Source organism: Lethenteron reissneri, chromosome 11 (assembly GCF_015708825.2).
Source record: "Lethenteron reissneri isolate LAM-NWPU_2019-01 chromosome 11, ASM1570882v1, whole genome shotgun sequence".
Lineage (NCBI taxonomy): Eukaryota > Metazoa > Chordata > Hyperoartia > Petromyzontiformes > Petromyzontidae > Lethenteron > Lethenteron reissneri.
Genome location: NC_083789.1, coordinates 6,675,984 through 6,695,902, shown reverse-complemented (window position 1 = coordinate 6,695,902; position 19,919 = coordinate 6,675,984). Strand labels below are relative to the sequence as shown.

At 48.4% G+C, this 19,919-nt stretch overlaps 2 protein-coding genes across 2 annotated transcripts in view; both read right to left on the bottom strand.

Moving 5' to 3' along the window:
* The window catches only part of LOC133341372 (ras-related protein Rab-4B), a 31,799-nt gene extending 26,847 nt beyond the window's left edge, over window positions 1-4,952 (bottom strand). The window contains exon 1 of the mRNA XM_061549925.1: window positions 4,835-4,952. Within this exon, the coding sequence (XP_061405909.1) occupies window positions 4,835-4,850 (16 nt within the window). The 5' untranslated portion in view covers window positions 4,851-4,952. The remainder of the gene's footprint in view (window positions 1-4,834) is intronic.
* Window positions 4,953-7,946: 2,994 nt separating this feature from the next.
* On the bottom strand, window positions 7,947-19,919 carry LOC133341370 (actin, alpha cardiac muscle 2). The gene is made up of 7 exons (XM_061549924.1): window positions 19,782-19,919; window positions 16,496-16,651; window positions 12,647-12,971; window positions 12,045-12,206; window positions 11,153-11,344; window positions 10,137-10,318; window positions 7,947-9,358 (listed from the first exon to the last, which is right to left on the bottom strand). Exons 2-7 carry the CDS (start codon window positions 16,622-16,624, stop codon window positions 9,215-9,217), a joined length of 1,134 nt encoding a protein of 377 aa, XP_061405908.1. The 5' UTR covers window positions 16,625-16,651; window positions 19,782-19,919; the 3' UTR covers window positions 7,947-9,214.

Genomic DNA, 19,919 nt, shown 5'->3' with positions numbered 1-19,919 from the left:
TGACTTCACTACTTCACATAAAGTGTACTTGCCTTTAAACATAGGGCAGTCCATCAACATTGTTTTAGGCAGGCACGACTGCTGATGAGAGAATGATTGTCAAAACCCTTTCAGACGTTTGCTTGTATCGAACCAATTTTATTGCAAAGATGCGCCACCAAACAGCCATGTAGCCAATAGGACGTGCCAAAATAGTATTGTTTTGGATGTAGAGAGATGAATACGGGAAGGAGACATTATTTCTGCGATTTATATTATCACAATCAGTTGTATGCTTGGAAATTGGCTGGAGAAATTACAAGCCGAATTTGTTTGTTAAAGCCCCATGTGATTTGGCTTAGATGATACACAATGCCTGCTGGTAATCCTATAATCACCAGGTGGAATGCTTTCAGTGGAGGACCTAACCCCTAGCACCAACAAATCATGGTGGCACTGAGTTTTGTAAATATGCTCCGTGCATCTATAATTATAATTGAAATGTCAGTTTTCATGACACCCACACCAACCGTTTTCTCGCAAACAGCAATGGTGAGGAACGTATGACCCTGAGGCCGTATCCGGCCCCTAAATGCATGTCATGCGGCCCACGGTCACATAACGCCCACTAAGTAAAAACATCACACAAACGTTATTTATCCATGACTGCAAGCATCTTATCCGCACTAATTTGGTACTGGAGAGGGAATATTTTCGACGTGGCAACACTGCGTTTATAACTTCAGCGCACAGCGTCTGAGGCATATTTCTACTCTGTCAACATGCACACTATTGTTGTTAATATCGAATGATGCTGAGGTATGTTAATGAGGGACCCACCAAAGGTATTACTTCAAAGCGTCCCCACTCTTGCTCTACAGTTACACATTGTCATTACCCGGCACGTAATGAATGAGTGTTTCTTATTATGTTCATGATATATGCTTTAAGCCCTGTGTGAAATCAATCAAAAATCAATCGTATAGTTATTTAAAAACAGGCGAGGGGACATTGAGACCTACGTTAGTATATTTTAAGGGAGACATATATGACATGTAACAAACACCAGAGTCAAAATATTAAGCAAAACAGAAATCCTCAAGTCAATAAGTGAGTATCTACAGTGTATGCCAATCTTACCTTTAAAATATCGTAACAAGTACTGTGTGTACTGTACATAATATTAAAACAATATCCAATCTTGAATAAAATCATGACAATTCATAGAATCGTATGGGGTGGGGAGGAGTGAATGCTAAAATGCCTCATCACTATGAACATCTTCAGAATCTCAAAGTTTTGAGAGATTAATTTGAGCATATTGGCCTTAACGAGTATCCAAAGTCCACCGATGGAGCCAAGATCTGTAATGCATTTGTTGCAAAGCACAAATTTAGTAACCTAACAACTCTAAATGTGGCCCTGATATCAGCATGCAGGGGCCAACAGGTCTGTAGACAATGTTACTCCCTCTGATGCAAGTTGTCACCCCACACACTTGTTTCATCATAACGTTGATGCAAAGCATTGTTCCAGGGCTGGGACTTCATTTGAACATGGTCAAGTTCAAGTTCATGTATTAGGTATAGCCCTGTGAGCCATTCGGCTCTTGAATCGGGTGCAACCGCAACAAACAAAAAACAAAAACATGAACAAGAAAACATCTTAAAGTGACTATGTGACTGAGTGCAAACAGAAAATTTAAGAAAAGACAGCAAAATATTGCAGAAAAAGCACCGTACACCAACACTGTGTGCAAAAATCCCAAATGGGATGCAAGTCAAACAACAACAACCACAAGACAACTTAGATTAAGGCCATCAGTCTAACTCTGTACTACAAACAAACATGGCCAAACCTAAAAACTTTTCGAAAATCACCAAAATAAAGCCATAAAAGCAATGAAACAGTGATCATAGGAACCGTGACCGAATTTTCACAATAAACGACGTAAACAACATGTACTACCAAACTCTGCAGCCATAGCTGGCTGCATGAGTCACTCCACAACAGCAGGAGCATCAGTCGGAGTGTCACATGGACCCAAGTGGACAGACATCCTAACTTGCTTTTCCCGGCAGAAGGGAAGTTGCTGTATGCATAGCATTAACCTGAAAACATGTGCTTAAGGGCAAGGCCAGCTTGATCATGCCTAACATACACAATGATGATGCATCAGCAAAGCATGACCACCCCCACCCACCTGCTTAAAAAGTCTTAAGTCTCAGTTGAGTTCTTCTGGGTAAACGAAGTCATGTTATTTTTGTTCTGAAATCAGTCTATTTAATAATATTGGATGAAGTCTTAGTATTTGCTTAAGAATCTGGGTAAAATACACAGAGCCCCACAGAGATGTCCAAACCAAGGCGCTAATAAAACAAAACTACAGGAATCACATAGCTTTTCAATCACAATCCGTCAATGACAGGATTTAGAAGGTACAAATCAGATGTGAACAAAGGCGGGAGTGCCAGGATGTTGGCGAGCTTACTGATCAAGACAAATTGTCAAGAAGGCTCAGATTCAAATCGTTAAGCTTACAGGGGGCAAAAACAATGTACCCCACAGGTCACCACTGAAGTGTGACAACCGAAACAATTGACAAAAGCTCTGTTTTTCATAAACACAGTAGGGGTGTGGTTTGGACCAAACAGAAAACCCCCATGATCCGGATGTCCAGGTCGATTAAGATTTTAGAAGGAGAAAAACATAATCGTAAAACATACAATTCATTCAGAACAGTGAGCGATAATTAAAAATACTGTCCAAACATATTACAATCGTCTCATAATAAAACTGTACTGTTAACAGTGCATTAACAATGCATACAAGGAAACCACACGTTCTAATTTAGCGTCGCCCATGTTTACTGGCAGTCCAACGGAAAGTGGTCGAAATTCCACGTTATTATGGCAGAAGCAGTCTACGCATATAACCAATGTTGGCCTAGCGGTGCCGCCTAACCGGGCGGTGCTCCTTTGATCAACACATAAGTAATGTCTTCTTGGTTCTTTCGGTAAAGTCACGTAGAAGGGAGGTAATAAAATAATAAAAATAAAACATAATTAAATAATTCTCACGACGTTTCGGCCACAACGCAAGCAGCCGTCCTCAGGTGAAGACCAGGTCTGTCGTGAGAATTATTTTATTGTTTTATGTTTATTATTTTATTACCTCCCTTCTATGTGACTTTACTGAAAGAACCAAGAAGATGAATCCCTGCAGTCACGAAAGCTTTAAATCGAAACATAAGTAATGATCACGATGGAACTAAGTTAGAAGTGATTATGGCGATGGTCATGGGTCACACTGATGATATTATACTAATGACAGAGCTAAGGCAGCGTTGATAGTGATGAAGATGGTGCAGTGTCATCATTGATGACGGCTAGGTTAGCACAATATTATGGTACCGATGCTAGTGATTATGAGGACTGATGAGTGAAACTTGATTGTTATGTGGCTGATTCAATCTTGATGATGAAGAGGAGTTAAATTGGATGTGTGACGATTACGAATGAGTGGTGATGAGACATGTTGTTGTTGCTGTTACTGCAGCAGGTGATCGAGCAAGAGACAACTAAAGCAGACTTGAAGTCAGCACGGTTGCAGTCTAAACTATAAAAATACTAACATCGCTAAGACTACAACTACTCAGACTCTCCTAAAACCACTAACATCAGTAATAAAAACACAAGACCATAACTACTAACACAACACCATTGCACGAAGACACCAAACATTAACATACTATCAACTGTAAACACGTTAACGTCGCTAAATCGTGACGAACGATGAAAAGCACTTACATCGACACACAGAAACACCAAAACCACCGGCAAAAACGTCAACACATTAACACTAATTAAATAATACGTGTAATATTATCACAGGAACACATTATGTTCTGATACTGCGTTGGCAGTGGTGCACAAATACACAAATAATTTAACACGTTCGTCTATAATACTGTGACCTTAAAATAAACCTAATAGCCGACGTTTCAGGCAATAGCTCTTCTTCAGAAAACAAAGATAGGCCAGAGCAATAGAATAGTTAGAGACTGCATTATACACCTCGGAGTCTGATAAGAATTCCTTTAAAATGTATTCCTGATTAACCGTTTTAAATTGGAATATGAAGTTACCTATTAATAGCTATTGAGTAATAGACTAAAAGACTAAAAAAACATGAATTACAACGTAAAATGATTTGTATTAAAATTAAAATCATACACTTGCTAGAACACTGCATTATAGAAAAGTGTAGTACTCTACCACTAACTCATAGCAACACTGATCAACACCACCACCATTAACACACTACGGGCAACACCAATATACACTAGCCTGCAACAGACTGTTAGCGAGCACCTATTAAGGCGGGCAACGGCACACGAGGGGGTGGGTGGCCAGCACCAAGCCAGGCCGCCTTTGTCTCCCTAGTGGCTGAGTAGACCTAGGGGAGACCCAAGACCGCTTCAGATGATCGTCGCTGTTGACCGTGAACCGGGATCGAACTTGGGTCGCCGGGTTCGTAGCGCAGCGCGATAACCGCTACACTACCACTCCCCCCTTACCAACAACAACACCACCACCACCAACAACTACTACCACCAACTACAACCACCGCTAACACCAAATCCCCTGTGGCTTGTTTACACTTCTTTGATTGATAATTTTATAATTCGTAGTCAGACGACACCTCGGGCCTACGGCCGCAGGCTTCTCCCAGGCGACGAGTCCAGCCGCAGCGGAAGCGGTGAAATCAGAACGCGTCTTCCCCAACCGAGCGACCAAACGACACCACAACCACCACCACCAGCCACAACATCCCAAGGAGAGGATAAACTGACCGTACGACTCAGACATCGCTGCTGACACGGTGCTGCCCCGCTTGTCTCTTGCCTGACGCCTCTTGCTACCGCTACTGCTCCTCACTCGGCGCTGATGGCGGACGCTCGGGTCACGTGATCGGGGGTAACCGTTGGGGGGGGGGGGCGGGGGGGGTAGTGACGTAGGAGATAAAGGCGCAGCCCTGAAATTGCCACCTGCTGACGGCAATAGCTGTAGGTGGTAACTGCCACCTCATCCAAGACGTCTGGCCGGCATGGAAGAGTAGACCAAATACTTTCTAGGTTGGGGGCGGGGGAGGGGAGGTAGTGACTTAGGAGATAAAGGTGCAGCCCTGAAATTGCCACCTGCTGATGGCAGTAGCTGTGGGTGGTAACTACCACCTCATCCAAGACGTCTGACCGGCATGGAAGAGTAGACCAAATACCCTCTAGATTTGGGGGTGAGGGGGGGGGGGTTAGTGACGTAGGAGATAAAGGTGCAGCCCTGAAATTTCCACCTGCTGACGGTAGTAGCTGTGGGTGGCCACAACCACCTCATTCAAGACGTCTGGCCGGCATGGAAGAGTAGACCAAATACCCTCTAGATGTGGGGGGGAGGTAGTGACGTCGGAGATAAAGGTGCAGCCCTGAAATTGCCACCTGCTGACGGCAGTAGCCGCGGGTGGTAACTGCCAAGACGTCTGACCGGTATGGAGGAGTAGACCAAATACCCTCTAGATGTGGGAGGTAGTGACGTAGGAGATAAAGGTGCAGCCCTGAAATTGCCACCTGCTCACGCCAGTAGCTGTGGGTGGTCAGTAACTCCCACGTTGTAACCAGAAGGCTGAGGTTGATGCATGGAGCCCTCCCTCCACCGCGTTGCCCGCTACTCGAGTGGCAGCCAGAGGCGGCGTCGAGCCCGAGAGACGGAGCGATGAGATCGGTTCGCTTGCAGGTGCCGGGTGGATCATTGCAGCGTGAGGTGTTGGCGATGACCTGGGGAGGGCTTCATTCAACGGTGCATTGATCAGAGCTGTTGCTGCTGGCACTGCTGCTTGCTTTGTGTCCATCAATTGGGTTACTCATAATCAAGAGTTGGGTTATTTTGGGGGGGGGGGGGGGCGGGGGGGGTAGGTTATATCGTGTCCACGTAAATGTGTCGTTATATTTACGCGATCTAAGCCCACCTCCCCAAAAAAAGCCTTTGCCCGTCCAAGGACGGGTGTATTGCAGTAAATCTGAAACTTGCAAGCGAAAATCAGACCGCGACGTGATATATTCATTGCATCAATTCGTGTGCAATTTGTAAGGGCGCGGTGACACAGACCTATTTCCTTTAAAGGTTATAATCCCTTGTTCATCATGACGTCCTTTTTACTTTGATGCCTCAACAGCGTGACGGAAACCACGTGACGTCAGGGTTCTGCATTTGTAGTGAGGGTTGTGAGTTGACGCCGAGGGGGGGAGGAGGAGGCGCCTCGCCCCCCCATGTGGAGTGACGTCACCCGCTAATTATTATGAATGGAGGGGGGGTCCATGTGGAGGACGTCACCTGCTCATGATTATTAATAAGGGGGGCTGTTCTATGTGGAGTGACGGCACATGCTCATGATTATTAATGAGGGGGGGGGTGTCCATGTGGAGGACGTCACCTGCTCATAATTATTAATGAGGGGGGGCTGGTCGACGTGGATTGACGTCACTCGCGGGACACACAGACATCCTTGGCTCATTATATTAGGACATATTGGTGTTTGCGAACGCGCCTGCGTGTGTTGTAGGAGTCGGGATCCCACAAACCCGCACCGCTCTCGCCAAGGCACTGGGTCACTAACACGCCGTGTTCATCACAGTCCTATAGACATACTAAAGTTTGACTTAAAAGACCGCTTGTGTTGCGATCGAAACGTCGTGGCTTTTTAATTTTATTTTAAAAATGTATTTTATTATTTGTATTTTTTATTTTCTATCTACGTGATTTTACCCAAAGAACCAAGAATATACCAGTATAGACATACGTTTCAAACAAGGCACACGAATCTAGTGTTCCTCATTGGCAAGGCCCCACGGAACGCTGGCGGCCCCCAGGTGGTCTTTAGTGCGGCCCCCTGACAATACACAACAACGCGTGAGGACATCACCGCGCTGCTGCGGTCAGACCCCCAACTGGTGTCAAATGTGTGGCGGCCCTCACACTGAAGTCTTATCGACGAACGTAGCTCCCCCCACCCTCCCCCCCTCTGAAAATTAGTGAAACACATCCCTGCGGAGGGAGCTGTTAGGAACGTTGGGTTACTCGGTCAATGGCCAGGGTCAACGGCGGCGTGGTGTATTCCGCAAATATGCCCGACTGTGAGGGCGTGCACAAGCCGGCGTGAGTAGGTTAAACGTTGAGTTTTATAAGGGCACCACGGGTTGACCAGCCCCTCCCCACCCAGCCCCCCCCCCCCAACCAGCCCCACCCAGCCCCTCCCCACCCTCCCCTCTCCACCCAGCCCCTCCCCACCCTCCCCTCTCCACCCAACCCCACCCCTCCGATTTTTGGATGCACGACGGACGGACGGACACAATAATCCCCTGTGGGCTGGTGTAACCAGGAGGTTCCTACCAGTATTGACACCGCTCTAATCTATAACCAGCCCACGAGAGGGCTTCAGGAGAGAGAGAGTTCATGTGGTTTTGCTTTTCTTGCGTTGAAGAAGCGCCAGATGATGGGGAGAGAGCGCGTGCTGTCTGAAACTCGTTGTTTTACAGGCGGCACTATTATTATTCTGCCGCGATGGGGACTTTTCTTGGGTCACTTGTTTTCTTTTTACATAGACGTGACTAAACACAACAACCGCCATTCGCCACGAAGTGTCGGTGACGTCACCACGACGCTTGTGCCAGGCCATGTGCACCTTGAGGCTACCACGTGAAGTGTCGAACGCCCGCTGGCAGGAGGTCACGGAGCAGACCCAGCAGGTACCACGGGTCGACTGACTGAGATGACCGAGATGACTGGCTGATGCACCACCTGTGCCTCCTCCTACTGTGCCAACTTGCTGTGCTTTATCCACCCGGCGCTCCGCTCGTTGTTGTGAGCGTCACACAGGCGCGCACATACACACACATACACACCCCGACACGAGGGTTGTAACCAGAAGGTCGGGTTTATTTGCAGAACCCTACACCGCGTTCTGTCGCAGCCCCGCGCTCGACAACTTGAACATTTCGGGTCCTCTGTTATAACAGTTACCGGCAGCCCTTGGTGATGCATCTCGGCCACATTGAACAATTAAACACGCTCTTGGACTCAGCGTGGAAAACTCATATACCCGACCACACAACGATGGGGTCAAGCATAGGTATCTCGTCGCATATAGCGTGGACTGCTGCTTATATTATTAATTTTTTACATAGCACCTGCAGCTCAACAGCATTGAGTCTGTAGATGTGACGCGTGTGCGTTGTGGGTGTGTGGTACAGCACAGCGCAGCGCGCATGTATAAGTCGTTGTTGACGATGTCCCCAAAGAGTGATGACACTGATCGTGATGATTAATAATTATTTTATTGTCATCAACGTCGTCGTAGTTATCAGTTCACCTGAAGTTTTCGCTTGATTCGTTTTTTTCCTCCACGCGTGGATACGTTACGATGTTGTCTAGAGATTGATGTTTTTAATCTCTGTTGCTGTTTTTTTATGCTTTCTATGTCGTTTTAAACGATGTTGTTTTGACACCGCAACCTTTACTGCAATGGGGAGGAGCAGGCGTGGTGGCGGCCGTGTAGGTGACGATGCCGATGAGTCTGACACGTGGCTCTCATCGGCAACGAATACACATAGCTCAGATATCAGATATCTCTGTGTGCCAATGTGTGTGTGTACATCGTGTAAAATATCTCTCTCCGCGTACATACATACAGCTGCCTCCAAGTTAAGAGGTGTATTTATGTGTGTGTATACATCTATGAAAGCACCTGTATTCAGATTTCTACGTATACACAAGATATACTATTTATGCATATGGGAAGATGTCTTTCCCAAGATCTCTTTGTGCTATAGTACATTATAATTTAGGGAAAGGTGTCTCTCCCTGGAATCACATAATTGAAACACTACACGCACACATATGTATGCTGAGAGGTATATATTACAAAGGTCCCTATGCATATATTATATATGGGCAGATGTACATAAGTACACCACCATTCTGTATATCACACACATAATATATGTGTGTGTAGTGTATAACGTATGACACACACATAAATGCACGTGGAGAAGCAATGGATGAGTGAATGCATGCACGCATGCACGTACAGCGGCGAGAGAACGCGCACACACACACGGATGAGAGGAACGCACACGGCTAGCCGCCTGCAACCCCCAAGGAGCAAAGGTCTGGGTTCGATTCCTTTAGAAGCACTTGCGATGGACGATGGATGGACCCGCCTCGTCGTACTCCTGCTTGGTGATCCACATCTGCTGGAAGGTGGACAGCGACGCCAGGATGGAGCCTCCGATCCAGACGGAGTACTTGCGCTCGGGAGGAGCGATGATCTGAGGTTTCGGGGGAAGAGGCGCACGATGGGAGAGAGAGGTGAGTCGCGATCAGATCGGGGCTTGGGGTGGAGGCTGGGGGAGTGCACGGGGTGGACGGGAGCAACGCAGGGACACGGGGAGAAGAGAGATACGGCACGCAGAACGGGGGAGAGGAGACACGGGACATGAGGAAACGGAGAGACGGGGAGGCTAAGAAAGAGGAAGGTGAGAAAGGAGGGGGTGGTTGGTGGTGGGAGGGATAGAGGAACAAGGAAACGCCGGGACATGGGGACACGGGGAGAAGAGAGATACGGCACACAGAGTTGGGGAGAGGAGACACGGGACATGACGATACGAGGACAGGGGTGGGGGGGGGGGGACACGGTGCTCGAGGAGGTAAGAGGTTAAGAAATTCCGGCACAGGGAGACAGAGCGCGATGTGTGGATACAGAGGGATGCGAGGAAATGTCAATCAATGTTAATTACAATGGCACTCTACAGCTTTTGTATGAATCAACTGCTGGATGAAGCCACCGATGGCGACTGAGTGGGGGTACGAAATGTTGTAGTAGCGTCGCCGGTGGTGAATGTCAGCCGGAAGTGTCACCGAGACGCTGTTACGCAAATTGTTATCAGGCCACATCCATATTGCCCCGGGTCGCTTATAAGTTAGACTCATCCCGATCTCTTGAGCTCTCACCTGGTTCACCAAAACTTCACACTACTAGATTACAAACCGCCTTTATTTCGTATTAAATGTTCAGTTCGTGTTCCTGCGACACTGCTCATCTCTCACCTTGATCTTCATGGTGCTGGGCGCCAGGGCGGTGATCTCCTTCTGCATGCGGTCAGCGATACCCGGGTACATGGTGGTGCCACCGGACAGCACGTTGTTGGCGTACAGGTCCTTGCGGATGTCGATGTCGCACTTCATGATGGAGTTGTAGGTGGTCTCATGGATACCCGCGGACTCCATGCCTGTGTGTGCGTGAGATTGCGTTGTGTGTGTGTGTGTGCGCGAGCATACGATTAACAATCACGACCACCAATAACGCAGCAAAACCTGCCACCTACCTACACGATCACCACTGTGTGTGTGTTGGCTATGGGGGGCGGTCGACTAGCGGTTAACTCATGGCAAACAACAGCAGAGATTAATGATCTGAACCAGTCCAAGGCCACCCCTAGGACGAATCAGCCTCAGGTGAGTGCCTGATACGATCTATAAATGTCGCTACTAGGGAGACAAAGCCGGCCGGGCGTGATGTTGACCACCCATCGTTTCGTGTCGGCTTTCATAGGTGCTCGCTAACAGCACTTGCCCTAAGAGCCTGTTCAGGCTATACGGGTTTTTTGTTTTTGTATACGTCTGTGTGCGGAGAGCAGTGGCACAGTGGATAGCGCACTGCAATACGAAACGGGCCGCCTGATATCCATCCTATAGCCAATAGTTTGAGTTTATTTTGATTTGTTACATGGATGATGGTCCCGTTTCGCCAGTAACCCGGCTGTTTCCACGGGAGATCCGTGGTGCTGCGTGAGCACAACATTGATATCCATAACTGATGATCAATGATAATGGCGATTGCAAAGTAATTAATTGATCGTGATCATGAAGAATCCACAATTGGTGACACATTTTGTTTCGGTCATGATGGACATTTAATCTATGCTGATGTATACCAAATACTTAATGACCACGATGATGAACGGGTGATTGACTCAATGAAAAAAACAGCAGGTCACTGACTAATGAACGAGGGTTTACAACGAAGAACGAACGAACGAGCGAGCGAGTATGTGGCCACTGACCGATGAATGAGGGCTGGAAGAGCGTCTCCGGGCAGCGGAAGCGCTCGTTGCCGATGGTGATGACCTGCCCGTCGGGAAGCTCGTAGCTCTTCTCCAGGGAAGAGGAGGTGGCGGCGGTCGCCATCTCGTTCTCGAAGTCCAGGGCCACGTAGCACAGCTTCTCCTTGATGTCACGCACGATCTCACGCTCGGCTGCGGGGGAGGAACAGGGACGGCGGCGGTGGTGGTAATGATGATGGTGATGGTGGTAAAAATGATAGTGGTGGTGGTGGTGGCAATGATTATAGTGATGGTAATGATGATCATTGCAGTGGTGGTGATTATGATGATCGTAGTGGCGGTGGTGAGAGTGAAACAGGGGTGTCAAGGATTTACATCAAGACGGACGAACATAAATACATAAAGTCGGACGCGCAGACAGACACTGCCTCGCACGTGCGGTTTCAGACAAACGTACAAAGACACCGACAGACGCGTGTAGACACACACGCGTGCGTGCGTATACGCACAGACACGCAGACACAGACGCAGACACAGGCAGATGCACCGATTCATCAACGCAGATACACAGGGATACGCGCACGTGTATACACGGAAACACACTAATGAGTGATGGTGATGCTTATTGGATTAATAATAATGATGTGTCTTCATCTTATAATTATAGTCGCGATGATATACTGTATATTGAACTACTGCGTATGTCCATGAAGACGAGGATAATGATATCATCTCAGCCAATGATGACGATGTTTTACCCCAACGACAGTGAAATCTATTGAAACGATGATGATAATAATGACGATGTTCATCAAATTAACGATTATGTAATTTAATCCAGTGATGATCACGACGACGACGACGACGACGACGATGACGATGAGGATCTCACCGGTGGTAACGAAAGAGTATCCGCGCTCAGTCAGGATCTTCATCAGGTAGTCGGTGAGGTCGCGACCGGCCAGGTCAAGGCGCATGATGGCGTGGGGCAGCGCGTAACCCTCGTAGATCGGCACGTTGTGGGTTACACCGTCACCGGAGTCCAGCACGATACCTGCGCACAGGTGACAAGCGACCCGTCAGCACCGCACAAGTCCGCCACCCTGCTGCTTCTTACGAACACCTGATGATGATGATGATAGTGCTAGTTGTAATCTCCAGCGAAACGTCGTACGCAATTGTCTAAATCGTGCTCGCTTTTGAACCCCGCTCCGTCGCTTTTTCTGATAAAGCAAATCAATTGACACATTTGCCCCCCCCCCCCTGCCCCCCCCCCCCCCCCGTGACAACGCGAATCGATTGGCCCTGCCGGGCGGTGGAGAGTTATAGGAAACAACTCGACATTGTACCCACACGACGATCTGACCCAAAATAAACTAGTTTCGAATCATAATATCGGTGGCGAAAGCCTCGGTACCGTGCAAACGCATAGACGAGAATTTTGAAGCAATTTTAAGCATTGGCGTCAACAAGATGAGTGAAGCGTCGTCTCACCGGTGGTACGGCCGGACGCGTACAGGGACAGCACGGCCTGGATAGCCACGTACATGGCGGGCACGTTGAAGGTCTCAAACATGATCTGGGTCATCTTTTCACGATTGGCTTTGGGGTTGAGGGGGGCCTCTGTGAGCAGGGTGGGGTGCTCCTCGGGGGCCACGCGCAGCTCGTTGTAGAAGGTGTGGTGCCAGATCTTCTCCATGTCGTCCCAGTTGGTGATGATGCCGTGCTCGATGGGGTACTTGAGGGTGAGGATACCACGCTTGCTCTGCGCCTCGTCACCCACGTACGAGTCCTTCTGACCCATACCCACCATCACACCCTGCGCACCACAAGAGGAGGAAGGAGGAGAAACAACAAACACACAGAGTTTTTACTTAGAACGTTCAAGAGGAGCCGCGGTGATTCACGCGATGTTATTATTCCCGCGCCGGGTACGCAGGACGGTTATTGGGTTCGATCCCGGACCCTGACGATACCTGTTGTATATTTGAGATTCGCGTGTTCTCGCTCTCTCTCTCTCCCCGTGCTGCTCGCGTGGATTTTTCCTCCGGGTTTGACGCCCTCCGCATTTAGAATCAACGCGCGTTTAGATGATTTTGGTGCTGCTCTAAATCCCCACGTGTGACTATGATGATGGTATCAACCTCTTTGATGACCCATCGTCACGTGTAGCCAGGTCGCCTCTGTAAACGAGCTAACAGCTCAGTGGGCTTTACCTGGTTAATGAAATTGTTTTTATTTCTGTTAGTGTATCCATTGGTCCGCAAGGTCTTAACCCTCTACACGCAAGGGCTTAGCCAAAAATACCGAATTGTCATTCAGCGTCGTGACATTCGGTCCTGACAATTATGCATCATCAAGCGACCAGGAGGTGGCAGTACGGTACAACAATTCAAGTGTCCAACCCGCGTGATGTGACCTATCCCCGGGTCGAGAATTACTCCGCATCGAAATTAAATAACGATACGCGCAGAACTCCGTTCCGCGTCGGAACGCACGAATAAGATTTATGTTCTAGTCCATCAGCCGGAACAGGCTTGCCGGACCAAGTCATGAAACTCTGGACCAGGTCTCGACCTTCTGGGTCTCATCAGCAGAGCTATAAGCTCGTTAAACGAATTCCACATTGATCGTGTATTTACAATGCGGGCGCCCCTTCTGAAAGCGAGCCTCGAAACTCCGTGAGACGTTCCCCTATTAACGCTTTTAAATGCCCAATATAATTATGAATACCCTATGTAATTGAATATTACGGACATCATTTGGTGAACTCCCTGAGACGTGTTGCCAAGTACTCCCCGTGCTTTTGAGATGTTGATGACATTTCACTTTTGTAGTTTACAGCACCCGTTAGCGAGGGGCTGAGAGGGGGGCAGTGCAGCAAAAATAGATTTGCTGATCTCTCGGTTCGAAACTAGAGTCCTGTCCCCTTCGCATGCTCGAGTTTTATCATTCCATTTGCCACGTGTGAAATGTATAAACACACACATATATGTGTGTGTGTGCTCAAGACCCTGCATCGTCTGGAGCGCGCGATATGGAAAAGTAGAAACGCGCTTCTGTCTGCAAGTGGTGGTGCCCCTTTGCGCCATAGTCTTCTCGGGACGTGAATAATTCCAATTGGGGGTGTGGAGGGAGTGGAGGGTAGGTGGGTAGAGACAGCTGTGGGGGTCAGGGATAATTTTAGTTCTGGGGGGCGGAGTGGGGATGACGGGGGTTGGGGGAGCGAGCTTGGTGGTAAAAGGTCACTTAAGGGCGGGTGGCTGTCCCTTCTCGAGCTACCAGCCCTTACAAGTCGACACGTGCGTGCGGCAGTGAGGCCACGTGCCAACTCCACCGTTGGTTTCATCTTTTTTTAATGTAAGGTATCAATCTCTCAGCTGGTGTCCTTCTGCCTCGAGGCCAACTGGGTGATTACCCCCCAACAATATCGCTTACAGCCCCTCTCGGACGAGGGGGGGGGGCTATATGACCATACTTCACCACTCTCGGTCAGTTCCGAGTTGACGAAGACGTGGGCTCATGGACGTGGAGCAACAACAATTGATTGCTGCAGCACTGCCCCCCTTTATTGCCCACCGCGTAACCTCGCGGCAGCGTTACGGGCGCCTTGTTGAACTGGGTATCGGCCCCGGAATTGGTGGGAATCGTCAGTGTGGCTCCACATCGGCGCCGGTGCGATCGGTCTCATCGCTAGTTGACGATCACCGGGCGAGCGTGTAATCACGGTACCCCGACACCCGCAACTGCGAGCAGGTTTTCGCCGGTCTTGCCGATCATCGGTGAAAATGTGCACACGCACAGTTCATCCACGTGGCTTCTATTGATATCCCTTGCCGGCAACAGGTGCTCGCTAAAGGCTCTTGCCTCGACAGTACCACGGATTGAAAAGCTAAAACCGGGAGGTCAAGGGAATTGCATCATTATTGGGAGTGAGAAGGGGGGGGCGGAGTTGATGGGTGGGTGACAGAGCGGGTGAGGATGGGGGAGTGCGTTCGGGTTATGGGGGACGAGAGGTGGGAGGGGGGGACTGGTGATTGACAGCTACATATGCAGTTGCCTTCTTACTCCCTTATAAAGGGACGTTGAGAAACGTCGGCTAATTTTGGAATCGCGAGCAGTCGGAGCATGTAAGGCAAGCATTTAAAATCGGCGCTCTCAGTCGGTCTCCTCTGGAGCAGATTGACGATTCACAATGCCATATTATCATCATCATCAACGTCGTCGTCGTCATTATCATTAAATGTGCCTGTTATGCAACACATTATTTACACTTTGGTTGCAAATCAAACCCTTCTGGGAAGTTGGATCATGATTTTGAATTAGTATCAGATTAGAGAGCCCGTTGATATTTTTAACACGAAATTATCATTCGGATGCACTCCCAGAAGGCCGCGTGGATGATTGATTTGAAGAAAAAAACTAAACTTTTATGTGTTACGTGGTGCGACAGAAACCATCAGGAGGCGTGTTGTGTCTGGTTATGTCATTGACATTTAGCCATTTCCTCCACCCCACTTTTATGTGACAATGATGCGACTACTAAAACATCATTTATTTAAGCCAGGAAGAACGACACCGACACAAAATAAACCCCGACTGACTCTCAAGGCAATTTTTCGTTTGCGGAAGGGTCATTCACCATTGCTGATGAATATGATGATGTTACAATAATATGATGATGATGCTACAATAATATGATGTTACGATAATATGATGATAATGCTACAATAATATGATGTTACAATAATATGATGATGTTACAATAATATGATGATGCTACAGTGTTACAATAATCGCATGTCCTATTTAATGCACGTATTTAGGTGTCACGTAGTGTTGATTGATGGGTGATGGGTGGCGTGGAGGGTGGGTGGGGGTGGCAGCTGGGGTGGTGGAGGTTAGATGATGGGAGGGAGTTGGGGGGCTATCGGGTCAGATTGCATTGACGACTGGTGGATGGTGGAGGATGCGGGTGGAGGATGCGGGTGGAGGCTATGGAATTGTTCCGTGGTGGATGGCGGCGCGGTGGAGGTTGGGTTGGTGATGGGGGCATGTGGAATTGATGGAGGGGGGTGGTGAGGGTGGAAGGGGCTGGAGTGGCGGGGAGGGGGTGGTTTGGATAAATGTGTGTGGGTGGCATATGTCGAGAGTGGGGGGGGGGGGTAGGTGGGGATTTACGGGGAGGTTGGTGGCATTGATGGGAGGATGGGGGGGGGGGGCTGCAGTGGGCGGGGGTAGTTACGTTCGACGTGGGTGGCGTTGTGTGTGGAGTGGGCAATTGATAGGGATGATGGAGAATTCAGGGATTCGGTGCGAGAGGCATTGGTGGGGGGGACTGACCTGGTGGCGGGGCCGGCCCACGATGGAGGGGAAGACGGCGCGGGGGGCATCGTCTCCGGCGAACCCGGCCTTGCACAGACCCGAGCCGTTGTCGCACACGAGTGCGGTGGTCTCCTCGTCGTCACACATGGCTGATTTCTGGACAGGTCACGACACCTGCTCGAGAGGGGAGGGGAGGGGGGGGGGGCACACGGGGAGAGGGGCAGGGAGAGAGAGACAATTGAGTGTGTGAGAGACAGAGAGGGTGTGTGTGTGTGTGTGAGTATCGGAGTGAGTGTGTGTGTATTGTTAGTTGGTGTGTGTGTGTGAGTAGCGGAGTGAGTGTGTGTGTGTATTGTTAGTTGGTGTGCGTGTCTGTGTAGTTGGTGTGTGTGTGTCTGAGTATCGGAGTGTGTGTGTGTATTGTTAGTTGGTGTGCGTGTCTGTGTAGTTGGTGTGTGTGAGTATCGGAGTGAGTGAGTGTGTATTGTTAGTTGGTGTGCGTGTCTGTGTAGTTGGTGTGTGTGAGTATCGGAGTGAGTGTGTATTGTTAGTTGGTGTGCGTGTCTGTGTAGTTGGTGTGTGTGTGTGTCTGAGTATCGGAGTGAGTGTGTGTGTATTGTTAGTTGGTGTGTGTGTGTGAGTAGCGGAGTGAGTGTGTGTGTGTATTGTTAGTTGGTGTGCGTGTCTGTGTAGTTGGTGTGTGTGTGAGTACTGTATCGGTGTGTGTGTTATTTGTTGGGGTGTTTAAATATCGGAGTAAGTGTGTGTAAGTTAGAGGATGTACGACAATATTGGAGTGTGAATGAGAGAAACACGGTGTGTGTTTGAGTTTTGGTGTGTGTGTGTGAATTTGAGTATGTGTTCGTGTGAGTATCGGAGTATGTGTGAATATTGGCGTGTGTAAGTTTTATATTCTTGTATGTGTGTGGATCAGCGGAGTGTTCAATTCCCAGCCATAGGTAACGTAAGTGGAAATTGGAATCAGAAACTTATCCTGCTTGATGTGAACGTCGCTGAGTGGGGGCGAGTGGAGGTATTGGGGGGGGGGCACACCCCCCCCCCCTCTTCTACTGTGACGGCTCTAACAGCTGTTCGCCACAGGATTTTTTGTCCAAATAAATAATAAACCCGAGAAAATCCGCGGCACCTTGTTCGATCCACTGCTGGATAAAGGCTTCCTTCTCACGCCGTGCCGTTCGCGCCGGTCGTTTGGTGTGAAGGCGGGTAGCAAAGGATGTGGGATCATAGACGGAACTTACTTGTTTTTTTATTAACAAATATTAGTCTCTCGTTAAAGTTCTGCATGTGCCACGGAGGAGCGGTGGCGCAACGGTCAGCGCGCTGCGCCATGACAGATTATGGATATTTAATGAGTTCGATTTCCGGTCACGGCTAACATCAGTGGCAAGTGAGAGCTGAACTGGTCCTGGGCCTCTCTCCCCCCACTTCCCCAACCGGCAATGTCCAGTGTGGTGAAGTATGGTTAAACAACACCCCCGACTGGCACAGCGTCGGGACGTCTTCATCCAGCAGTTGGTTGACATAATTATTAATCAATCATCTCTATGTTAGTTCAACAACATCAATAATGAAAGCTTTTTGTTGAAGAACATTTTAACAATTTTTTTTTTAAGTTTCATGTTGTAAACTTAATTCACATTCTTCCGTCAAAGTTGCTATTTAATATGACTTATGACGGTATTTCACGGCGGTTCCTCTAAATCACAGACGTATCTCAGGGAGATTCCCCACCCGGGGTCTACAAAATAACAGAATAATTGAATTAAATCCGATTAAGTGATTGAACGAGTGATTGAATTCAACGACTTATTGACGACGATACGATACTGAATTCACTCACGGGTGCGGGGTCAAGGGACCCGGTTCTCATTGAATAATTCCCCGCGTTCGCTGCACGCTATGGACCTCTGGAGTAGGCACGTGACAGCAAAGTGGCCACGAGCCATAGCGGAAGGTATCCTCTCCTACTGGATGTGGTGTGCCGGGTACAACACGATTTTTTTGTTGTTGTCTCGGGCCACCGTCCCGGATAGAGCCGGCTGAAATGAATCCGCGAGGGATAATTGAAGACGGGACGCTAAAAATAATGTTGCCAACTCCTAATAGGGCTTCACCAGCTTCGTGCAGGTCTCCAGAGAGCCATTAGAGAGAGAGATATATCAGATCCGTTTTTGGAACAGTGCTACCGGTTCTACGTTGCATTTTTATATCATTAAACATTTTCCATGTATTTCCCCTCTTAAGAGAGTGGTGGTACAGCGGCTAGCGCGCATTGTGTTACGAATCTGAAAAGCGAATTTGATTCGCTGCCACGGCCACCATTCTGAGTGGCATCTGAAGCCCTTCCTGCATCTTCGCCTCCACCACTGCTGTCACCAACCCACACTGACCGGAGTGGTGAAGTATGGTCAAACAAATCCTCATGACATACACGGCATGGGAGGCCTTCATCCAGCAGTGGATCGAGGAAGGGTTTTGTGAACTTAACTAAAGTTATTTAAATGTTCAAATTACAGCGTCTTCATTATTGTAGAGGTAGTACATTATACTGTGCCACTTTATTTAATCATATTCGCATAATCGAATTCGTCATTTAAATCATAGATCACAGATTTAGATTCAAGTACAGTAGCTGTGTTTAGCGAAAACAACCAATTAAACAATTCGTGTAAATGCTGGTTGCTGTAAATCACTTTACTGCATAAAATCACAACTTATCGCGATCGAATTTTTACGTTTTGTTATACGTGCCATTACAACATTTGTAATTTTGAAATGACCACCTTCATTGCAATTATCATCATAAATCGCACCAGTAGCATCGGCGTCATCTATCGCTGCCACATTGCTGATGCCACAATTTAATTACTGCCGGCATAACTATTGTGAATCAACTGAAGCTTTTATGACTGCAACTATCCATGTCATTCTAACACATTTCACAAACAATAACCCATTGAATCAATCAATGTTCGTGCCATGTATTTAATCACCGTGGAATGGTTACAATCAGACGTGCATGGGGTGTGAGGCTCATTGAGATGTGGTGGCATTTAAGCGAGAGCCATTATGCATGCAATTCCTTATCCCTGTCACCCAATAGGACACATTGCTACGTGTTAACCGTCGATGCAGTGGTACCGGGTGTGTGCACGTGTGTTATTGCACGTGTGTGTGTGTGATGTGCATATAGGTGTGTGTGTGATGGGTGGATGTGTGTTTGCGTGTGTGTGAGTGGGATGTGTGCAGACACACACGCGTGTGTGTGTGTGATTTCACTCACCGAGTGGCTGATTGCAAAATGTGGGGCCTTGATGGACCGCGCGGGCAGTAGTGACCGGTTGACCGCCGGGGTCCAGGTTTTATAGGGAGCCAACGCGGTGGGCGAAGGGAGCAAGATACCACCCTGTCAGCCCAACCC